Source organism: Ylistrum balloti, unplaced genomic scaffold (genome assembly GCF_031769215.1).
Source record: "Ylistrum balloti isolate Yb309-2 unplaced genomic scaffold, AGI_CSIRO_Ybal_v1 Utg369988, whole genome shotgun sequence".
In the NCBI taxonomy this organism is placed as follows: domain Eukaryota; kingdom Metazoa; phylum Mollusca; class Bivalvia; order Pectinida; family Pectinidae; genus Ylistrum; species Ylistrum balloti.
Genome location: NW_026782072.1, coordinates 147,591 through 173,669, shown reverse-complemented (window position 1 = coordinate 173,669; position 26,079 = coordinate 147,591). Strand labels below are relative to the sequence as shown.

The window sequence follows — 26,079 nt, the reverse complement described above, 5'->3', positions numbered from 1 at the left end:
AATGAGTCGCTTGCATTGAGAAGTCCATATTTTTATTTTTATTAATGCCACTTTAAAATGCATTGCTACGAATTTCTGTTGCCTACATCAAGAACGACAACCCGTGTTGTGATATGCGCATAGATCTATTGCGCAGAATATGCAAATCACCCGTGACAACAAATACGTCATCAGGTGCCCCCTATGTATGCAGCTACTAGCCGAGTTCTACCTGTCAATGTTTTGATTGTGATACATGTGTGGATGAAGGCGATGGAAGCTGTCATGGATTATATTATGAAGACTTTGTGATTTTGGATTACTATCTTATCAATGATACGGTGTGGAGATACATCGATAATACGAAAGGGCAGTAAATCTGCTTGAATTCTGGCGTTCTCCCTGTGGCTCGCTTTGGATCCAAAATGGACGCACAACCAGAAATAGATCCGAACTTCGAGCCACAAGCGAGAGCCAGGAGCAATACTTGGCCTTGCAGGCCTCAAGAGCCGATAAACGATACTCAAAGTTCACCAGCATCAGACGAATGTGCGTCAGAAAATGCAATAAAACAAGAAAATGTCGCCTTAAACAAGAAGACATCATCTCGACGTAATGCGTGGGGAAATCTCTCGTATGCTGACCTAATTACGAAAGCTATACAAAGTTCGGCAGAACAGCGACTTACACTGTCGCAAATTTACGACTGGATGGTCCAGAATGTACCCTACTTTAAAGATAAAGGGGACAACACAAGCTCGGCAGGTTGGAAGGTGAGTTTTGAACATGACATGAGCACATATAGCTCGCTCAATTAGCTGACAGAAATCTTAAACCACCACTGAGTTGGCCTAGTGGTGTGTGTGTATGTGCCGTTCACATCGATTTGTTTTGGTAAGAACAACCACGTGGTTGGTTAGCTACACATTGATACTCGGGGTGTCTTATAATTTGACGGGTTCATGAAAATATCATTTAACGTACTTTATATTCTATGAATGCTGCAGACGATACATTGTCCGAAATTGTTTTGATTTGTAAAGGGGGCGTGGTCAAAGTTTATTATGGTTGGACATGCACAATGCTTAAAAAAACCAGTTTCCTTTACAACCTCGATTGCTGTCAGGTCAATCCTGCAGATTTAGAATTATTAATTTCAAATGAAAAGGAAAATGAATCCAGGAATTACTGATAGTGCAAGTTTCATTTACAATTAAAAATTAAGATTCAGAAAACATGTCATCTCCCTTGTATTAGGTTGTAACCCAACTGTCACTAGAATTTTGATTGGTTAAATACACCATGTGCAAATGTGTAATTAAACCTTTGACTTTAATGGAGCTGATCTGATTTATCAACCAGACTGAAATTGAAGTTGCACCATGTTGAGACAAAATTTAAAACTCATTTATACATAGAACTAGTTATGATTCCACATTGAAGATGCAAGGGCCCTATATTGACGTATGGTAAACAAATTGTCTTTATAAGTCTTTGACTGTTTCAGTACAATATCCTTAGTTTAGTTGGGCAAATTGCACATAAACTATGCCCAATGTTTTTAAGGAAGTGTTTGCGTTGGAGTGATTTTCGGGTCCTGAGCTTAATGATCAAGGTCATTGTTACTATGAATGAATGTAAAATCGCTTACAGCAAAACATCTTCATTTCTGTTAGGATGATACAGCATTATTGACTGATATCATATGAGAAATCAACCAATGAAAGGTTAAAATTAGCAAGTCAAAGCTCATGGTCAGATATAAAATATTTCATTGACAAATATTTTGGGTCAAATCAAGTTTCTATATATCCATGTTTATCAGTCTGATCCATTGCTTATTTAGTTTGTTGCGAAAGAATTTGTGATTTTGAAAACCAGTTGTATTTTGGCTTTTCAACAAAAACAGATTTCATTAAATTTACCAGTTTACAATATCTGTATATTTATGAGAGCAGAAGTGTAACGATACACTGATTATTAATGCAACACAATGTCATGATAGTAAAATGATGTCCAAATTTACTTCGCTTTCTGCTTTTGACCAATCATGCATAACCAAAACATGGTGTAAACATTTGCATCAGTGAGAAATGTTTTGGCATTTCTGCAGTGTATAGCTCTTTACAATGTTACAACTTTAACTTTAAAGCTTATGGAAGAGTCATTATGATATGGGAATCCAATGAAAAATCAGTCTTTCGAAACAGATGCAGAAACAGATAAAATTTAGTCTGGTAACACATTGAACTTGTCAGCACGTCTTGTATATCAGGAGTTTAGTATGTAGCTTGATTTTCTTATCAGACTGTTAAAACTATATATCAAGCAAGAGATTAATAAGTCAATGTTTATGGAGCTAAAGCACAACAGCTATAGTGCTGCAAAAATATGTTATCCGTATAGAACATTTAATTTTGCAAGATCTTTGACTGGGCTTTTTAATGCGATATTTAAAACTGTGTACTCCTTTTGAAAATTCATTAAAATATTGTCATGTTTCTAAATATGTAGTATCAGTAATTTGTGTAGTGGTTTTTGTGGTGAGTCCATAAGGCAGAAATACCATTTCTTCCAAAGTTTTGACGACTTTCATTACTGAGAGATATTGTGGGTCCTCAAAATTTGAGACTCGTAAAATCATGAATCCAGAATTGTAATATATGAGTACAAATATTTTGATTTTGTTTGTCTCAAGGTTGTTTCAGGCTAATTTTGGATGACATATCTGGTTATTTTATATTTCCCATATAATGGACCCCAATAATGTTTATCTTGACCAATTTGGAGGGGGGATCTTCATTTCTGCAGAAAAAGAATATTAAGCTTTTCCTCTGTTTCCCCTGTTTGGCCCCATTCCTTTGTTAAAAGAGGGATCAAACTCACCATTTATACAGAATTTAGTCCCCTTCACAGCATCTATTTAGAAATGCCACTGCAAGTATGGAAAGTTTTTGTTGTGTAACATGAATTTCTACTGTAATGTTGATACACAAATGAATGCACTGCAAATATGTAAACAAACCATTATCAGGACACATGTGTTTTCTATATATATCCACTGCTAAATGAATATATATATATTGCATGCAGTTTGCTAACATATGGTAAGGTTTCACCTGGTGGTATATTTACCGTTAATTTGGCTAAATAGCTCTTTAAGTAATTGCTGATAACACAATTGTACCTGTGCTACATTGATATAACTAGGTACACTGTATGCACTACAAGGTATTGATGTGAATACACACATGTTTGTACACCTAATACACATACATGGTTGTGGGAAGTGACAGAAATTTGAATATTTGCCAAATCTTTTTCTATTGCATAACTGTTCTTAGCCACTGAGCATTAATAATGGGGGCAGCAGAATAGGGTCTCTTATGTGTGTGTGTGATCAACGAAGAGTATATACATGTATATATCATTTATTCAGTGTAAAAACCTTTAAAACCACACAATATCAAATGCATGTAGTCCTGAAATTCATTAACCCTGAAACATGTAAAGCTAATTAATTCAGTATTTAGCTGGTAGTCAATTTTAATCAATGATTGATTACTTGATGCAGTGTAAGTGACTATTGATTTATAAAATGAAAAGAATGAAAATTAACAGAACATACTTAAAAATTAGCATATTTGTGAAATGCATTGTCTTTTAGGTGTACACTTGGTCAGGACTAACCTTAAAGTTTCGAGAAACAGGACAATGTTTGAAGAGAACAAGAAATTGGTACACTGTCTTTGATGATTAGAACCATGGTTGTTAAATCCAGTCACATCAACAGGCCAATGTCTAATGGAAATTGGTTATGCTATTGCCTCGACATGATATGAGTGATGACTGAATTAAGGGCAGAACTAAATAATGATAGTATATTGAACTCTGTACAACAGTACACAAACATATTTATTGTATTTGATTCCAAATCTACTGGAAGTAAAACCTTTAACTACATCAATGATTTTTGAGACTCGATATTTGAGTCATTGTGTCCTGCTTTCCTTTTGAACTCGATAATTTTAATAGATTTTTGCTTTTGTTTTCATTCATATTGATTTCATTTCAAACAAGGGGCATGCTCCTTGTACAGTGTCAAGAGAGAACCACAACTTGCATTTTACAAAACAATACTAAAAAAATATGGTTTTTATTATGATGAATGTCAACTCTAATTTGATGTTAGATGAAACAATCACATGCCAGCTTTGGTTTAATGTTTAGAGAAAAAAACATGCATTTTATCTGGCTTGAAAAAAATAAAGACATCAAATATTGAAAAAAAAATTCCCTTCACAGCCAACATTGACTGTGTGATCATTGATACAATAAGTATTTCAAGTCAGAAATTGTTATACCAAATGATATGCCATTATGACTGCAATCAAAAACAAACATTCATACTATTTGATCATTTGGTAATTGAAACCTACTTCCTGTTTTGCTCATATGATCATTGGTGCCAGACATACAACTTAGTTCTGCGCCAAACTCAGTGATCTCACTGACACAACCATCCTTGTAGTCATCAAAGACTTAGTGTACTGTTTCTTGCATTATCATAATTGTTCTAGCTCTATTAATCTAAACTCAAAGATAAATCTGGAATGTCTTAATCAATCCAGTAATTTTTTTAGGCAAGGGCATGTGGCTTTTACACCAGTGCAGATTATATGCGGGCGAAAAAAGGAAGCGTACATGTCCATCAAATGTTTGTGACTGAAACAGATTGTCTAGAACCATCATTTGCAATTGTAATCGGGATGATTTTAAGATTGAAATAAAAATAACATTTTCGTGGATTTAATTAATCATATCTTTTAATAAAAATCACAAAAATATCTTCTGAAATTTTTTGGTTGCTTCAGAAGCCATAGCCAAAGTTTACGATAGTCTGTTGCATCCTGGGATCGATAGGTCATTTTCTTATAGGTCAAATTCTAGAACAACTGCCATCCTTGTTTATGATTGGAATGCCTTTGTGTAGCTTTCAAGTAATAATATAGGACTATTAGACTTTTGTCAGCATTCCACATGACAATTTTAGAGAAAAAGTTTAATTGAAATTGGAATATGCGAAGGTAAATGTTGTGGATTATGTACACTGCATGTGTATAGTGTATGTGAGACATTTCTAATGGTTCTTCAGAGTTTTCAAGGATATGGTTCTCTATCTCAGTAAAACTAAAGAAGATTCTTGAAAAAATTGAACCCTGATCAATTGACATGTAAATATATGGCCACAAGCAGAATATATTTGGGATTGAAACAAATGTACACCAACAAGGTAATATGAAACAGATTCACAACATTTGGCAATACATAAATTATAGTAAACAACCCAGTTATATTATCTATAATTGATATAGATTGTCCCCAACAAATTCTGAACATTAGACTATGTAGAATATGTATGCCACTAGGACTGACTCCCCCCCCCCCCACCCCACCCCACCCCTCAAACTATTTATTGCTCTTTACATCTGTCCTGTTTGTTTGATAAAATCTTCTATCAGAAATCAGAAACCATTAGATAATTGTGTGGTGCTTTATTAAGTGGAGTTTATACCACTAATTGACAAGCATGTCTGTGACTAGGATGTGTTGTCACCATGCATGTAGTCAGTCATCAGGAGGGATACCGCATACTGCTGATACTCGTTTTGTTTGATGATCCATGGACATCTAAAAAAAATGTAAACACAATTCAAAGGGCACTGAAAAATGATTGCCGTTGCTTGTTATGAAATGTCTCCAGAAGTCTTTAATTAACATCATGATGATAATCTTACAATGCCTGGTGGTATCAGAACGGAATTTGACAAGATCTCAACAATAAGTTAAATCTTAACTGTTAGTCAAGGAATCCAGCCTGTCTTGGTGAGTGAGACTCTGAATATGAAGTTATGAATAGTAGAGAAGTGTTCAAATATGCAACTTATGGATTCTTGCACTATATATATAATTAAATGATAAATTATATGATGATATGAATTTTTATGTTGATGACTGGCTATACAAGAAGTGATCTGTGTACATCTTGAATAAATTGGGTAATCTGACCATATGGGGAAGTTGTACAAGGTATACTTGCGGAAATATATGCTATTAAACTCCAGTTCAAGTCATCTGCTGGAAGACCCTTGGCCATATTGCCAAGATTCTATACATAAGCACATTTCAAAGATTCTGTATTGAAAACACCAGAAATAATCGACTACTTTTTCCTTGAGTAGCAAGCTACATGCAGGGTTATTTATAGCTTAGGTTGTTGCATGTATGTGCTGTGGAGCAAACAGTTGATAAATTCAAGGTGCCGTGTGTATGTAGCTGTATAGTTTTTAAACAAGGAGCTGTGGTTCACTAGTAAACCTGGGAAACTTTAACCCAACGAGCTGAGTGCATTCAAACACAGTGGTGATCCCAACACTTAGATTCATTTCACCTGAAAATTATTAATCCCACAGCAAAGGAAAGTGAAAGATGTGTACTAGGGTATTTAAAATCCATGGAGGTTGGCTTGTTGGAAACAGTTGATTACTTTCTTGCCTTCTAAATCTAGATCAAGAGAAATAAAAGACAACAATTTATCTTTTCTTTGTAAACAATATTTATCAATAATTATCCTTTTTATTCACATTTAATCTTAAGTGGTGAGAGACAAATATGGCTTTTATGTTTAAACTCACTACTTAGCCCTGCTATCGGGGTTTGCCTATAAGCACTGACCAAGGAACGACATCACCCGATTCATTTCCCCAATTACTTTTAGCTGTTTCCTTCTTCCCAACAATTATGTCTGGTTGTGTGTCTCTAAACAGTCCGCAACGACTTGGTTGCATTAAAAGCTACCATTTGAAAGCACAGCATCCCTTTGCACTGCATACATTTGGTTATGATGTCACTATATAATAGCCATAAATGGTACGAAAATGGCACAATATTCTATTCTTAGATAAGTGCTGATTTTGTCTGCAATATGATTATGGATGGTGCAGAGTGATGAGGTGAGGAGAGTAGAATCTTGCAGACTGCTGCACGCACAAAATGTTGTTGCATTGACAAAGGAAGTGCAATGGTTTGAGGTAGTATTTGCCCAGAAATCACACCAGACTTGTAGTAAATGGCAGTTTAACTGTGGTCATACCATTCTTAACATGCCATTTTGGAGCAAGAAAACACCTAGGTAAGCGCACAATAGTTGTATCAGCTAAAATTTTATGCAGCAGGTGTTAAATTAAGTGTTAAAAACACCTGCTTTCTCAAGAGTTGGGCATTTTTTAGAAAGTTGTTGGGCTATGCCTGAGAATATGTCAAAGTCAAGTGTCTAACAAACAAGACTTTTCTTTGCATTATCAGCCAGATTATAAGTACCTTTCTGAAATGGTTAAGTATATGTTCCTGTAATCTGTAAAATGAGTGTTTGGATCAAATCAGCTAAGATTGAAATGCATTTATAGGAATATGAATTTATATATCTACATATTCCAATATAGCAAACATGAGTTAATATACAGGTACATTTAAACAGTAAATTTTGATTAGATACATAAAAGGTTAAGTGCAAATATATATAAAAAAATCTATGACACTGATTTACAAATGAAAATTATTCAGAGGAATCTCTCCAAAATGTCCACGTCACATTAATATTGGTCCAGTTCAGGAATGATGGGTTTGCAAAAGTGAACATATTGACTGGTTCGGACTTGGATGTAATTGATCTGATTCTGTTCAGTACATAATATTAACCATTGCTCATGAACATGCTGAAAGAAATTAAAAGTGATTACGCAGAAAAAAAAGATACACATATATACATATTACAATATGTAACTTATCTGGAAAAGAAAACTGCATATTGGCAGTTAGTTACACCTTACACATTAAACCTAGCCCCCTGTCAGATGGTGGTTTTGGTTACATGAATGTGTTTACAACAAATCTGTTTGATTGATGACTTGGGTATTTTTGCTGATCAGTGCAACAAAATTATTTTTTGTAACAACACTTGATGTTTTCATTTTGTACATGTTAAAATTACCTATTCCATGAGTGACAAATTAGATACAAAACTGTAACTGTCTACCTCTACATATAAGCACTCATGCATTTTCACTTTAATTTGTCTCATAGCCATTTCTTACTTCAGTGAAATGATGGATTTTGGCAATCTGATTTCATCCTGGCATAAACAAAACTTATAATGTTAATTATAATCAATCTGAATAGGTATTGTTCACAAAGCATGTTCTGCTTTTGGTAAAGCTCAGGTAAGGCTGGTTTCTGAAGTGTTTTTGTAATATTTTTATCATTTTGGACACTAGATTAGTTTGGCATGGAAATACGTCGGTATTAGAAAAATTTTCATTAATATCTTAAAGAGGACATCGTTCAGTACATTGTCGTTTCTTTGTTTTCAAAAGGTGAGAAGGATTGGTTTTGGGAAGTTGCACTGTATCTATTACATAAAGGCTTAACATATACATAAAACCAGCTATCACCCAATAGTGACACATATATCATGGTTGCTTAAAATTTGGAGGTTGATAGTAGGAAACATGATTGCAATTTGCTTGCCTTCACAGCTATATACTGTCACATTGTTATATATTGTTACATCCAGACTGTTATATATTGTTACATGTCTGGATGATGCCCATCTTGGATCAAAGAGTGTTGCAATCGGTATTAATTGATAGTTGTGTTATCTCGGAAATAAATTTACAAAACATCCACTTCTAAAGAAATCAAAGTTTATTTATTTATATTTACAATTTCTAATGCAACATGATATACATATATTACAATGTACGTTACATATACAATTTCTAATAGAACATATTATACACCCATTATAATGTACATTTCATTTATGATTTCTGATAGAACACAGTGTGTATACAATTTCTAATAGAACACGATATATATAGTATACAAACATTGCAATGTACATTACATATATACTATTCCTGTATTTTTATAGAAAGCTGACTTTTAATGCTTCTTCATGTCTTTCGTATGAATTTTAAGCCTTCTCAATAAACATTCATGGTTTGGTAGACACTGTTAATTTATTAGTTCTAAGCATGAGGTGACTGTCAAAGAGTTAAGTTAATGTTTTATACAGATTTTCATTATGTTCACAAGCATGTTCATGCATGAAGCTTTCATGTCTTTTTTTTGTACTTACAGGTGTATAAGTGGCTGGTTTACATGTTTAAATGCAAAGTACACCTGTACCTTCTTACATATGTACCATTTTATGTATCTCTTTAAATTTATGAGGAAAGCGCTTTAAAATGTCAAGTAACTACATCTCACCAAACAGGACCTTGTAAGGCTGGACAATGCGTGATATTTAACACATATATCACCTTTTATAAATATCTTAGCTGCTACTGAAACATTTTTATATGCCCAAATCAAGTGGTATGAGGGTGTTAAGTCACATAATTTTATATTCCAGCAGTTTCAATTCTACATATATAAATACAGTATTAATGGAAATACCCAGGAACTTCCTGAAATTCACATACCAGAAAGATATATGGTATTGAATCTGGATAAATATATATCTCATGAAAGCTTGGTTAATTTCAAATTCATCCTTTTATGTGAGTGATGTAACCTTTAATGTATAATTTAATAGATTAATAGCCTAGAGCGAGATATGTATAGATGCTTTAGGGTCTTTTATATGAGAGAATGAAATGATATCTGAATTTTCTTTAATTTTAAAGATCTTTTTGAGATGTCCTGTAGATATGCATGTACATTAGAGACACCATGATAAGCCATTACTTGCTAACCACAGGTATTTAATGTTTTCTTACAGTCAAAAACACTTGCACAGTAGTGCTGGTATAGTTGATCATTGTATTGCACTGTGCCTAAACTTTCAGACGAACTTGCCATCAGGCATTCATCATGCCGTTAGTTTCCTAATAAACTATTTGGTTCCTTAATCTCCATGGAACACAATATATCCTGTGTATTTCACTATTTGAATCAACCAGTACTTTTAAAAAAATATTTCCAAATCCTCTGCAATAGTGAAAAAGATTCCATCCAAGCTGTCATTCTCACCATCAGTGACTCCCCTGTGTAGAAACAATATGTCAACAATGCGGTCAATGACAAATGAAGGCGTTTTGGAAATTAAGTAGACCTCACGCTTACTGACTTGTCATAGGGCATTAAAAAGTGAAATTCAGTCACATGAAAATGAATACTCTGCAACTTAATGGTGTTTCGTCAAAAAATAGTTGATATAATGATACATAGAGCAAAAATGGTGCATTATATAGTAAAAATGATGTACATTATGTATTGAATCTATGAACAGTGAAATAAATGAATGAAGGATTATAGTAGAAATCAATTTGTCTTGATAAAATGTCAGTTAAATGTGATTAATGGTAATAAACATGTCGGGTGGTCATCAACAATGTGTTCCAGGTTTCTCCCTTGCCTGTACTGCTGACTGTGTGATGACTTTACCTTTATACTGAATCACTACCACATATATGGTGCTGGTCAACCAATCCCAGAATAACATGTACATTGCCTTAAATTTTTAAAGTTTTTCATTGACAACCTGTTATATTCTATACTTTTTTCAGTGGGAGTGGGTGTGTAGTTAATGTTTTGTCATTCTCACTGTAGTAAAATTAAAACGTATAAGACGTTACATGAATCTCCTTTAAACAGATTTAATGTATGAATATGCTCTTTTGTATTGCACCTGCAGATGTATAGCTAGTCTGGAGTCTTGGTTTGTTTTATCAAGTGATCACGCTTTTAAAAGTGAATACATTGGGTAAAAATATCCCATCAATGTGACGTCAAATTTGATCTATATATACACTTCCATATTGAAACATATTACACTCACCACAAGTTAATGGTTATGAGACAAGATCAATAATGCAACAGATATGTATCCTGATAAGTGTAAAACAGTAATGATATCATATATACATAATCATGAGATCTATAGGCACCATATAGCTACACACACATGGATAAGGGGAACTATGTGTGGCTGTTGCTAACAGCTTGTGTGATATAGGGTGGCAAGTAGTGTTACATTATATAAATTATTTGTAGACTATAATGGAAAGCTGGTAAAATAGAAACCAGACAGATTTGTCAATTGGTGCATCATGATGGAAGCAGATGCTGGTAGCCATAATCATTGGTATGCTTCATACTGAAGGTTGTAATTAGGTTTTTCCTAATCAAACCATCTATTATACAGTTCTGTCTTGACGAGTGATGTGTGTAGCTGCAGGCCATTGCCCTGTTGAAGGACTATATACAGGTCAGCACCTACATCAGTACAGTGTATGTATGGCGGTGGTGGTAGCTAGGCCTATGTACTGTTACTTACTCTACAGGGAGGTGTCGGGCAGAACTTACAAGAACTATTACATCTAGCTAGTCGACTGATAAGCAGTTGATTTTGTTTCTGTCTGATCATTATATAGTAAATCTATGGTCACTTTCAGATGAATCAAAAAGAAAATCTATTTACGAACATACAATCATTGAATAAAGATAATTTTTTATTCTATTGATGTAATTAAAAAACATAATATAGCAAATATCAAACTTATTTGGCTTTGGGGCCTTCACAGATTGTCTACGCACTGATATAGGGCATGATGTTACATGTGGTTTACTAAACATTCTTTCAATTCTCTCCATCAGGGTCTGTATTGTTAAATATTAACGAAGGCCCAAGCATGCTGACCAAATTCTTATATATATTATTAAACGAAGTTAAGCAAAGCCATTTATATTCGAAACAAGCATGGCTGTCATTCTAGATTTTATCCTATAACCCAATGATCTATTGATCTCAGAATGCAAAAAATATGTTGCAAACTTTTACTATGGCTACAAAGTAATGGTGAAAGTCCAGAAGATGTTGTGATTCACATTAAAAATGATAATTACATTGAGGAGGACATTGATGGTACCAGGGCCGATGGTATTCTGTTTGATTCAGAGGAATCCGACGACGAGACTCTTCTGTTCGGTGGTTTCGATCGTTCATGAACGTGTGTGACTCATTGACAGTGCTATGGTGATTTTGTTGTATTTGTTTGATTTACTTGATATGGAATTAATACAAACCTGTTTTTATATATATTTCTTCTTGTTCTTATTTTAATCATCCAGTAACCAGTCTTCGTTCGCCTGAATAGATTTGTTCATCGATAACAGTAGTGAAAAATCCAAGATGGCGACCGAGGATATCGGTCAGGTATAGGCTCTTATCCGGCAATAAGCCCACCCCCTACTCTTTACTCAATTTCATGCACAGGCCCCCTGGGCTTATTGGCGGAGAAATACGGTAATTAAATCCACAAGAATGTTATTGTTATTTCAATCTTTAAATCATCCTGTATACAAATGCAAATGACGGTTCTAGACGATCTGTTACAGTCACAAACACGTGATGGGCAGGAAAAAAAACTCTCATACTGGTTTACATAGTATGCTTCCTGGGTTTATTTTAAGTCACACACATGACTTGTGAGGAAAATAGATGCAGCTTATAATCCAGAAAATACTGTAATATCTTGACATAATTGTAACCAAGTGTGATTTATGAACAATTTGTATCCATGTATATTCATATCAGGCAATATGTTATAATTTGCTTCAATGTATATGTCAAGAATTCCTAGCTGTCTGTTCACTACAACTTCCAAACATACAATGGTTGGGAAGTTGTAGAATTTCTTGGCAAGGCGATTTGGTGCTTTAGGTTGCGAGTTTGAGGCCCAAATAACTGGCACAAGTCAGAAATTGTCATCCTTCATCATTTGTGTTAGTGTTCAAATATACCTGTAGGTCAATATATACATTGTAGGAATCTGCTTCTGCATAAAATACTGCTTGTAAAATAGATTTGCCACCTATATGTACACATAATATTTGCAGTAGTTTAGATATGGAAAAAAGGTATAATTTTACGTAAATTACATAAGTATTGTCGGCATATTATATATACTGTCAATAATAAATTTTGATTTCAATCAAATTATTACAATAAATAAGTAAAAGATAGCATCATTTATAGGTAAGCTGAAGTAAGCATTGTCTTGTTATGACATTTATGACCCCATGTAAATGACAGAGCTGCCATTTGCTGACAAACATTTACTGAACCATGCTGTGTGCTATGTGGTTTGCCTGCAAATTTCAGTCATTTATGAAGACGACAAATGGCATAGTAAGACTTTCCTATGCTTTAATGTATGTAACATTTGTGACTCATTTTGGCACCATGAAAATTTATTAAACTTAATTTCATTGAAGCTTAATGAAAAAATTTACAAAAGGTCCTGATGAAGTGCTGTTATTTTTCTTATGTGGCTTCCAATGGCAGCCGTCTTGTCAATTATTTTTAAAGTATATTGGCTGTAATTGATGTTTTTTACTGAAAACTGCTACACTATTCAACAAAATACATATACTACTTTTGAGGCAGTACTTAAGGTCGTTTGAATTTTTTAATTCAAAATTCCATTTCTGAATCATTGTCATTGTACTTCAGCTACAGTTGCAACCCAAAATCATTTAAACACCCATCAGAAATAATTCCATACATTGAAGATATGTTTATATCTATTCACTTGTTTTATGAGGTCTCTTAGGGTCTCCTATATTTCCTCATCAACATTTAGAAAGTGACTTTAAATGTATATTTGTCCTGTGAGCTCGATCTGGTTAGATTCATGCTTAGTGTACCGTGGGAATTTTTTTATTGCCTGAAAGTATGATTTCCTCATGGCTCAGGAAGTTACTGTAGGTGGAATTAGTAAGTGGATTGATCAACGGATGAAGTATTAGCATGTACATAAGGGTCTTGACTTGTACGTGTATTACAATCATGTAGGTGCACATGATATCAAGTACATTCTGATTGTGGGTTTGTTAGATAAACTATACATATATCTAAATTTTCCAGTCCATCGCCTTGCACTCTAGTCTCAAATACAATAATGGTAATTACATGACAAGATACATTTTGGATCATATGAAAATCACACCAGGTAAAATGTCTTTCTTAGCTTCCAATTATCAATAGTTTACAATTCATCATCAGTGAATTCAGGGTTTACTGTGCTTACTCCCTCTAGTGTAGATAAACCTATAAATGCCCAAGCACTGATCATCAGTAATTTTCTGTTTTGGGGTAATACTAGTTTTAATGAATGGATTAGAATTTAATTGTTTAAAATTTGATGCCAAGAGCACTTTGTTTTAGTGCTGACACTATCAGGCAAGTGCACTTGTGTGGGTTAAAGATTATGTTGTGATAAAAAAATATTTCTGCATATGCCTTGCTTCATTTTCCAATATATATGTTTCTGCAAGATATGGATGATATGGTTAAAATAATTTTGGACTAAGAACACTTTGGGGGCATTGTTCAATTGCATAAAGGAGCCTTTAGGTTGGCTGGTACAATATGCTATCTGGTGTTTGGTACAATATGCTATCTATCACCAGACAAAAATTCAATTAGATTATTATAAAATTCATTCTGTATAAGATCTGTAGTAAATATACTTAAGCCCCAATATATGCATTTTTTGGCAAATGTACCCGGAAAAAAACTTTCACTTTATTGGTATGCAAATTCAACATTAAAACATTTTAGGCTGGTATCTGTTAAGAAACACTTTATGGGGATACTGAAACAAATAAAGTAATAAAAAAATACAAGTGGCCATGGGTCCCATTCCAAATACTGAAGGATGTTGTATCAAGTTCAGAAACCTGCCTCATGATGAAAAGACTATGTGACCAATCTGCATACTCTAATATAGTTTAAGGCACATTTAAAGGTTAAGTATAAAGTCTCACATGAAGATAGAATGCAGGTGTAGTCATTCAGGTCTCGCTGTAATTGGAGTGGGACATATAAATGACGTCATTTCACAGATAAAATGCAGATGTATAGTTTTTTAGGGCTCAATGTGGAATCTGAGTTGGACATGTAAATGACGTCATATCACAGATAGAATGTAGGTGTATAGTCATTCAGGGCTTTATGTGTAGTCTGAGTGGGATGTATAAATGACATCATATCAAAGATAGAATGCAGGTGTATAGTCATTCAAGGCTTGCTGTGTAGTCCGAGTGTGATGTATAGGTCATTTAAACAGGTATAATGGATGTGTATAGTTATTTGGGGGTCAGTGTGTAACTAGTCTGATATAGGACATACACATGTTTACAGTAAATACCAACCTCTCAAGGAAATGTCAAGGGGATTTTCCAACATTTTCAGCAACGATTTTAAATAAAGGTATATTTGCAAAGAGTGAATTTTGATAACAATATAAACACACTATTTCTCAGATAAGTTACTTTGTACTACAATGACGTAAATTGATGAATGACTGAATCTTTATTTCCTCCTCAAATGGAGATTTTTTTCTTCAGGAAACCTTTACATACACAAATCAATACATCTTTTAACATGATAAGACAAAAGACCATATACTTATTTACAAATGCACCAACCAAAACTACATCTTTGTCTACACAATCTCACCAAACCACATACATTTTATTGAGGCTGATGTTCTTATTCTGTTTCAATTGATATCATACAAATAGGCATGAGAATTTTGGATTAGTAAGCATTACATTCAGTCATGCCTGGCTGTTCATTTTCCTTGCAAATGGATTGTTGCCACCAAGCAAAAACACAAATATGTCTGAATCATCTTGTTCAAAAGATTCTACAGATTCATGAACAGATAATATATCTACAGTCATATAATCTATTGTATTTCTTTATTAGACAAATTACTGCAGTTCATGAAAGTATGTTTTGAGCTATCTGCCGCAGCTATTCCGAACGTTTTCCTGGTTTAATCGGAATAGTTTCAATTTTTATCATTACAGCTAATTGATATCTGTATTTAACATTATCAAACATAAGACAAAATGCTTTTAATCGATTTTTTTTTTCTGTTAGACTTTTCTGTGAAAGTTGCATATATTGGAGCTTTAATCTACAGAAGCCAGTTTAGTGAAATGGTAGATCAAATGATCATCTAAAGGAGTATAGCATTGGAGGGACATGCTAGACGTGCCAGAGTCGAAGTTGTATTGATTTTGAGTGGTGGCTGGCTGGCTAGCTATTGTGTCTAGAATAAATGTACAGCAGAACTGCTGACTCTGGTTGAGAGAAGAAAAAAAAGTCTTTATTCCCCGGGGGACTTCATGGAAGAAGAAAGGCTCTTCTTGTCACAGTTTAATTAAGATGCATTATGTATATGTACTGGCATATATAGACTATCTTTTCTGCTTCAGAATTTTGATGGCCATACATCTTGTCTGATCTAGAGACGCTTGGTACTAAAAGTTTATTGAATTTTCAAGTGTCCCTTCCCCTAAGGGAATGTAGGAATATGACTGCATCATAAACATGACCAACTTGGTGTTCCATTCTCTAGAATGCTTTTGTTACATGTATATTAATGCAATTTTGGATCATCCCCTACTCCTCTCTGGGAAATCAGTGGGTTTTATCTTTGTTTCAAATATAAACACATTGTAGTTCCCTTTTACTGAAAGTTGTTATGCTGAAAACTTGAAGACACACCAACCATGAAGTCTATCCTGAAAATAACATCAATAAAAATGATATAACTAATGCTTCATTTTCTTAAATTACTATTAGAGGAAATCATCAGCATCTTATTTTTGAGCTTTTATGGTATATATACTCTAAAGATTATGTTTGTGATGGTTCAAATTTTCATGTTTTTACCAAAAGCTAGAAGCAGATAGTGAACATATTTTTCACAGAAGTCATAACAATATGTAAATGGATTTTAATGCATTTTGTTTAAAATATGTGATCTGTTATATAATTCAAACCTTTACATTAGAAAAGGATATCTGTTATAGAGTGAGACCTTTTTTCCAGGGTCTCTCATGAGTTTGAAAATTTCTCTAATCCTGTCCCTTCCAGAAGAAATAAACCATGTGTACATGGAGAAGTGTTCAACATAGATCTAAATGACAAAGTCTGCCTTGTTCAATGTTGTCCAGGTCATCATACAATAGTACATATATGAATCTCTCCCAGTTGTTCACATATTCCAATCATCACCTCCCATTCATTATACATGGTTAGGTGTATTTACCAGTATTGGTTAGCTTATTGCTGTTTCTTTTACCTGCAATATAGCTACCTGTATGGTGTTTACTTCTGATATGATTGATCTTGTCATGGTCTTGACTGAGAGTACAATGTGTGGTACACGCTTGATTGATACAGCATAGCAGAGAGTAAAGCTTACTTCCTTCTCACAGTAAAGGATGAAGAACAGGTGTCAAAACTGAGAGAATACTGCCCTAATGCAGCTGAATTACAGCAAAATTAGTTTGTATACCAGCCTTGTTATATACATCTTCACTCCTTCCCTTGTCTGCAACACAGTACTGTCTAGACCTGGTCAGTCTAGTAGATGTTGTATATTGAGAACTGTGTAAGTAGCACTGATCACAGACCAGTAGTATATAGGCCAGAGGTGGAGTGCTATGTCAGATTTAACCAATGATCACAGGGCAAGGAAGACCAAAGGTATATAAAATATTTACATTGATCTGGTCACTGACCATGGGTAGTCTTGATCTTAAACCACAATCAAAGATTATTGCCAAAAAGTAGGGGCACTATCCGGTCACTGGCCATGATACATGTGCATGTATTCATGGTAATGTTAGTCACACAAATATAATGATATTAGCAACACACACCTCCACATGTACTATAGGCATGGTGTCTTGGGGACAATTGTCTTGATGTGATCAGGATGTCACATGTCTACATTTACTGCCTGTATTTGCCACTTGTCAGATTTGACAGGGAGCACAATGTCCTGAGCATACAATGGTGACCCCCTTATCAGAGCGAGGCCCTCTATCTGTAATGTTATTACAAGGTATTGGTGGTGAATTAAGCAGGAGCCCATTTTTATAAATAGCTTTTGTAGATAAGGTTCGATGTGATGACCTAGCATAGTGAACTTTCTGCCAGGAGTGAAGGTTACAAATCTCGAGGCATGTGGGTACCTGGTGTATTGCCTAGTGTGTATATAATTACACATCATAGCCAGACATATATACACATGTCTTGTGTCACTAACTTGTGTATACATGTACACATATAACATGATAAAGAAACATATATGCATTCTGAATGACCACCTTCTTGCTGTACTGTACTTATTTATAAATGATGCATTATTTTAAAATACAGTTGGAGCAATGGCTGAAGCACCACATCTACTTACACTTCACCAGATACAAATTGTATGATCATGATTACAGCTTTTTATATATATAAATTGTAGTTAAATGCTATTGATAAATTCCTTGCTAGACTTGCTATTTAACTTTGAAATAAACATAAAAATTAACTTGATATACATGCAAGTATAAGACCTTGGCATAAGGCATACCAAATTTTATAGCAGCCATGGACTTTATGAAAGCAAAGAAAAATAAACTGGAATAACAGTGTGAAAGAGTACCAGTACAATTTTATCAGTGTACCCGGAACTTAGTGAAGAGGGGTATACAAGAATTGATCCGGAACCTTTTTTTGAGGACATTAATGGGTCCTTTTTGAAATATTCATATTTAAAACCAATGCCCAAAAGTTGCAATATATTCCTTAAAATTTTCTTCAATTTCATCAATTTTAAGCCCACCTAGTCCATAGGACTGAGGCCCCCATCTCTCATCCATCAGAATTTTCTAGTCATGCAAGACTTAGTGGATTTTGACAAAATTTGACCTGAAGCATTCTTGAGGAAAGAGAACTCCCTGATCAATTTTGTTTAAGTGATAGGTCTTAACCCCCCACTAATCCGGGGCCAGAGGGGAAAGGTCAAGAGGTGGAAATTTAGCAAATTCTTTAAAATCTTTCTTCTTCTCTCCAAATAGTTGGATTTTGTCCAACCTTTATCTCAGAGAGCCAGGTAGGAGAATGTCCTTTTGCTTCTGTGGGAATGTCAAAGTTCTGTCCAAAGTTGGTCTGAAGCATCCTAGGGTGAACAGGACAGTATTCTGCTTTAATTTGGCATGCACCATTCTTTGATGAAGTAGTCTTTTAAATTGTTGCATTCACAATGGGGAAATAAATATAAACCTTTAGAATTCCTTTTCTTTCAGTTTGGATAAAGAAATTTCAGCCAAACAAAAAGCTAGAAGCTAGGTGAGCGATACAGGCCCTATAAGCATCTTGTCTTTGCAAACTGAAGCAAAAATCGAATGCTCCATCCAGAAACCAATGAAAAAAGCCAGTGATCAATTTCTCTGTGCCAGTGTTGTCAGCAGCCTTAAGCTTGTGTTCCCCTTAACATATTTCATATAAATATTTTCACCATAGTACTCAAAACATCATTGCTGAAAGTTGAAGGGTCTAAGGTCTTACTTCACTGCTTTCAAAATCAAAAAGTTACATTCAAGATACACCATGAATCCTTGAACTGATTTAGTTAACATTATTAATGAAGTATCACATAAAACGTACATTAAAATTTGGTGGTCATTGGTCAAGGTTTAAGGTAAAAGTGTCCACACATTCACACCATGATATAATGCTTTCCAAGTTGTATATATACAAAGGTTGATGGACAAAGGAAGATTTTACTGCACTTATATTTTCACCATATTTCACTCTGTTAGGTGCATATACCTGGGTATGTATTTACAGTAACAGATATAAATTGTCTACTATTGATAACATGACATGTACAGCAGTTAGTAAAGGGATTTCATTATTTAGAAGATGCAATTTAACATAGGCTTGCATTGTTATAAGGGTTTAAAAATAGGCTTGGATCTAGCATTTGTGACACAAAGGATAGGAAATGATGGGTCTCTAGTAAGGGTGGAGGGATTAGTGGGTCCAGCAGAGATAATGGAATGGAATCTTTACAACACATTACTTATCACATTATTTCATTTACTACAAGACTGCCAAAAAAAAAAAAAAAAAACAAAGTGATCCCAAAAATACCTAAACACTCTTACATAATATGATGGATGCCAGGTGGATACAAAATTCTTGTATGATTGTATTTTATTCTTTTGTGAATAACTCTTACCATTACATTGGTTTACCACTTTTTTTCTTTCTTTTCACAGAATTCCATACGACACAACTTGTCCTTGCACAGTCGCTTTATGAGAATTCAAAATGAAGGCACAGGGAAGAGTTCTTGGTGGGTCATCAACCCAGACGCCAAACCTGGAAAAACACCCCGCAGACGTGCTGGTAGCATGGAAACAAAAAGCTATGAGAAAAGGCGGGGAAGGGTAAAGAAAAAGGTGGAAGCTTTACGTGCAGCTCTAGAGAATAATAACAGTCCATCGTCCACTACGGACGACTATCTTAATGACTCTCCACTGGGATTCCAGCTTAGTCCAGAGTTCCGACAGAGGACAAGTTCAAATGCCAGTAGTTGTGGCCGCCTCTCCCCAATACAGGCTGGCATTGAGCCTGATCTCCATGACAACCAGGTGCCACCTATGTCGCCTATTCCATGGGGAAGTGAAGAAGGGACTGTGCCTAGTTACGATCAGTTGGGACAGTATGACCGGCTGGTGGACACTCTTGTTGACAGCATGAAGCTGGGGGAGAGTGGCCTCAGTCTAGGTATTGACAATGGTGGGGGACTGGGGGGCCTGGAAGGTGATATAGAAATGCTTACAGAGTCCAGCTTACAACAGCAGCTTATGCCTACTAGTGACAATGTAAATCTGTCCCAGTTTAGTAATCAAAGTGCCAACTATGATGATGCTCAGTACAGGAACATGCCTGCCCCACCCCCTTACAGGGACGCAATGCGCCGCAGCCCACAGCAGCAGGGTGTGGACCAGCTCCCACAGAATGGCAACTTTTCGGACCTAGGTATTTCACAGCAGAATACCCTTGGAATGTTTGGACAGACAACAGATACAGGACTGTTCACTGGAGACATGTTGCTGCAACAAGCCCGTATCAGCCCTAGCTCCAGTCAGCTTAGTGTCAACACCCAACAACAACAGTTGTCCTCTCCAGCCAGATCTCCCCAAGGTTGCCAGCAGATCAGCCCCTCTCAATACGACAGTCGGGTGGGGTTCTCTCCTTCCCCACAAGCCAAGCAACTGTCCCCACAGCTCACCAGTCGCCAGCAACACTCCATCCTGCAGCAGTGTCTTGAGGCACCATCAGACTCGCTGTTGAGAGCAGCCCTTACACAAAACTCAGGTCTGGCTCAGCAGAAAACACTCCCATACCCACAGATGCCCATGTCCTCCACGCCCTCCACACAGCCACAGTACAATGTGCGCTATGGCAACACGCAGCTCAACATGAGGCCACAACAACCTGCTCCTGGTCTTAATGGAATCAATAACAATGTTGCCTCCACCATGCGCCAACAGCAACAACAAACACAACAGCAGCAGCAGGTTCAGCAACAGCAGCAGCAATTAGGTCTGTTGAGTAATATTGGCAGTGCTCCTCGTCAGTCCTCTGACAGTCCTCAACTTGTGCTAACATCATCCAATAGACAGAACATATCACCTCAGGAACAGGGGATGGCCAATATGCCACCCACTGCTCCCAGCTCTAACTCCCTTAATGAAATTGAAGCTGACTTTTTTGATTTGGGATGCGACATGGAACAGGTGCTCCAACATGAACTCAGTCTTGAAGGCACTTTAGATTTCAACTTTGATACAGTAAATAACAGCTCCACGGCTACTTCTGGAACAGACACTCAGAATTTGGTACGATAATGATGGTTGAAGCTTAGGACTTCATAGTTAGTGGTTCATCAATTGTAGTGAAAGCTGAAAAATAAGTTCATACATACCTTTGTGTGTTATCCTGCTCACATATGGCAGGTCTCCAAGGCCTCCAGTGTTGTGCTTCAGGATACTACCAAAGGGAGCCTTATTGTGTGAAACTCCCCAGAAGAGCCAGTCCTGTTATTAGTTGGGCTAATCACTTGTCTTAGTTCAACCTTTGTACTCCATGCCACAAACAGAATTAGTGTACATATGCATACATATATATTTGTATGTCAGAGATGGAGTATAAAAAATAACCTGTGTTGATTAAGAATCATGTTGTATTGCAGTGAAACAAAAGTGGCTTCATTAACATTGCGATCCCCAGAGTCCCCTGCAGCCAAGTAGACAACATTATAAGATGTCTTACCATTGGGAAGGGGTGTGTTGTGAAGAGAAGGTGTGTTGTGAAGAGGAGTGCTTATTGTCGGTGCATACTGTATTGATGTGTCGTAGTTCAATGTAGATCGGCACTCTGTAGTTGCAGTGTTTATGCCTATGTGATATCAATAAGTTCTTATTTTGAATAAGTTACACTTATGTGTTACATGATTCAAAATTAATGTTGAATTACATCAAATTCTGATACTTCAACATACTGTAGAGTAAATACAGTTATTGTAATATACTATGTTTTATTGTATAATTAATAGACCTATGCTTCAACACAGTGTACTGTATTTGTCAAGCAGTCAGACCATGTCTGATATTAAGCCCACCATTTCAATTGTTGTTCAGCAGACTAATGCACAAATTATATACATTGTCCTATGACAAGACTACATCCGCCTTTGACTCAGAGGTAATGATAATAGGATAACCGCTGTAATGGTGTAGTGTTTTCTGAGAAACATGTATTCGTTCTGCTACAAAAAATTACTACAAAAAAGTAAACAGAGTATAGCTAAGGTACTCCAGTGCAGCACAAACTTACTTCCCGGTATTTTTGAGTTGCAGCATAGGTCTATGTTCCAATTAAACATCAGTGGGTATGTTACTATATGCAGAATTGATACAGAAGAGCTTTCAGCAGAATTCAGCAGGGTTCTTGGCTCGAACTTTCAGTGAAGTTAAGACAGATCTCTACCCTTATATCCTATGACAGATATAGCAGTAAACTAGTGACAAGTTTTCATCATGAAATTCAACAGTGGAATTGTTAGGATCACTTATTCTGCAGCTACAGTTTTGAAGCAGTGTACAGAAAATAATTGTAATTAAGCACTGTTTTGGGGAAGGAGTGCTGCAAACAATTCAGTGTAACGATGATGGTCTCCTAGGGTATGATTATCCAGTTATAAATGTGCATTGGCTAGGACAGGAAAATTCTGTTACATATAATAGGATGTTATATATATCCTTGGGATTTGCAGAAAACCACTTAACATACTGGTACATCCCTGGAGATTGCACAACATTTTGTTTTACAAACTGGTACATATTACCTCTGGTGAGAGCAGTTATACTCCATCATTTATTACTGGTAATATTACAGCTTGTGAGGGTTGAAAAATATAACCATGGTGCCTGTCACATCTGTTAGGGTATGACAATACTGTCACATTCTAGTACATGTCATCCTGTTGAGGGCAAAATGCTACCACATTACAGTACCAGTCACCCCTGGGGAAGGCAGAACAACACTGTCACATTCTCGTACATGTCTCCCTGAGGAGGGCAGAATGCTATCACATTACTATACATGTCTCCCTGAGGAGGGCAGAATGCTATCACATTACTATACATGTCTCCCTGAGGAGGGCAGAATGCTATCACATTCTAGTACATGTCACCCTGAGGAGGGCAGAATGCTATCACATTACTGTACATGTCTCCCTGAGGAGGGCAGAATGCTATCACATTACTATACATGTCTCCCTGAGGAGGGTAGAATGCTATCACATTACTATACATGTCTCCCTGAGGAGGGCAGAATGCTATCACATTCTAGTACATGTCACCCTGAGGAGGGCAGAATGCTATCACATTCTAGTACATGTCTCCCTGAGGAGGGCAGAATGCTATCACATTCCTGTACATGTCACCCTGAGGAGGGCAGAATGCTATCACATTACTGTACATGTCTCCCTGAGGAGGGTAGAATGCTATCACATTACTGTACATGTCTCCCTGAGGAGGGCAGAATGCTATCACATTACTGTACATGTCTCCCTGAGGAGGGCAGAATGCTATCACATTACTGTACATGTCTCCCTGAGGAGGGCAGAATGCTATCACATTCTAGTACATGTCACCCTGAGGAGGGCAGAATGCTATCACATTACTGTACATGTCACCCTGAGGAGGGCAGAATGCTATCACATTACTGTACATGTCTCCCTGAGGAGGGCAGAATGCTATCACATTACTGTACATGTCACTCCATAGAAGTCTGATCAATATAACTATATCATATACTGTTACCCTGAGGAGGACAAAGCAACAATCACACACTGGTATATGTCAACCCCATTAATTAAGGACAGAACAATGCTTTTCATGATTCATATCAAATAATTCAAAATTTATTTTCACTTATTTTTCATCAAACTCAACTGCTTGGACATTTCATTAACATTTGAATGTGTTCACATTTTCAGATCATGCTATAGATACATGTTGAGTTGTATTTTGTGAGATTCAATTTAAAGTTTTCATAAAAATTGTAAATATATACAGTATATAACAAAAGTTGAGTGATGTAAGCAATTGTATCTTGTCTCAGATTTTGTGCTCATTGTATGTGATGTGTGCCTGTAAGGTGCTTGGGTCGCGGACACTTAACATAATGCATTACATTTCTAATTAATCATTCTGGTTTTGTTTACATATGTATATTGATTATAACCTGATTAGTTGATACATGTTATTATAATTATATTGCTTGATATTTCAAGTAGTTGACACTTGATATAATGGAATGCTGGATTATCTTCCTGTAACAAAAATTATCAGAGGTAAGGGCTATGAGGTAGGGTGACTTTAAACTTGGCCATGGGTGAATGATCTTAACTTCTACTAAAAAATACAGAGGTCAGAATTTCAAATCTGGAAGCAATAAATATGTAACATTACTTAAATTATCTTTGCTTGATTTTCAATTCAAAGGATATTTTAAGGATATTTTCATTTAGTTTTTTTGTCTGTTTAAAACAGATTTTATACCATGATGACAAAAATTCACATTTTTTTTATACTAGTAAGTACATCCAGACGGTGGCTGGTACAGCTAGCCTTTGACAGGTCAAAGTTCTTACTTTCAACAACCAGCTGGTGACTGCTTAATATGTGGTTCTACATAGATTCTTTTGTCTACTGTTCACATGATGTGTTTCTATTAATAGTCATAAATTCTAAATGCCGCTTCCGAAAGTGAACAAGTTAGCTGTAAGTATACATACTTAAAGTGATGGTACTTTCAGTGCTAGTAAGCCTGTCTGTAAAAACTTATTGATTTTCCACCTTTTCTTGATGGCAGTTTCTAGTAAGGATTGCAGGTCATCTCACCAATGCACTTTTTGTAAAAAAGTTTCCATCCTAACATAGTTTCATTATTTGACAAAAGAACCCAAGGTGTACAAGTTTAAATTAAGGTTTTCTCAACAGAAATACACACAGTCTAGTCTGACTAGGGGGCTGTGCTGCCTCCACTTAATGAAGCATTATGCTACTTTCTGGTTACTAAGGGATGGTGCTGCCTCTGACTAACCTGTGGGAAGTAACTGTCCCTTTCTTGACCAAGGGTTGATAATTTTGCTATTTAGGGATGGTGCTGTCCTCACCTATTGGCTGAGGGACAATGATGCCCCCACCTATTGCCTAAGGGGTGTTGATGTCCACCATATTGGCTGAGGGAGGAATGTTTTTCCACTTATTAGTTGGGGGATGGTGATGCCCCTACATATTTGCTGAGAGATGGTGATCCCCCCCCCCCCAACCTATTGGTTTTAGGATGTTGACATCCCCACCTATTGACTGAGAGGTAGTCATGTCCCCACCTATTGGTTGTGGGAGGATGATGCCCCCATCTATTTGCTGAAGAGTTCTGATGCCCCCACCTATGGGTTGAGACATGATTGCCCTTGCCTATTTATTGGCTGATGGGTGGTGATGTCTCCACAAATTTGCTAATGGAGGATGATGCCCCCACCTATTGTCTGAGGGTTGGTGATGCCATCTTTCTGACACAGTATCAATATG

General features: G+C 36.0%; 1 protein-coding gene across 1 annotated transcript; it reads left to right on the top strand.

Moving 5' to 3' along the window:
- The first annotated feature begins 404 nt into the window (after positions 1–404).
- On the top strand, positions 405–21,895 carry LOC132547918 (forkhead box protein O-like). The gene is made up of 2 exons (XM_060211725.1): positions 405–752; positions 20,188–21,895. Exons 1-2 carry the CDS (start codon positions 405–407, stop codon positions 21,823–21,825), a joined length of 1,986 nt encoding a protein of 661 aa, XP_060067708.1. The 3' UTR covers positions 21,826–21,895.
- The last annotated feature ends 4,184 nt before the right edge of the window (positions 21,896–26,079 follow it).

Excerpts from the sequence above, each read along its gene's own strand:
- LOC132547918 (XM_060211725.1), top strand. The coding sequence starts at position 405 with ATGGACGCACAACCAGAAATAGATCCGAACTTCGAGCCACAAGCGAGA. Across the intron at positions 753-20,187 it reads CAAGCTCGGCAGGTTGGAAG|AATTCCATACGACACAACTT; the intron begins GTGAGTTTTGAA and ends TTCTTTTCACAG.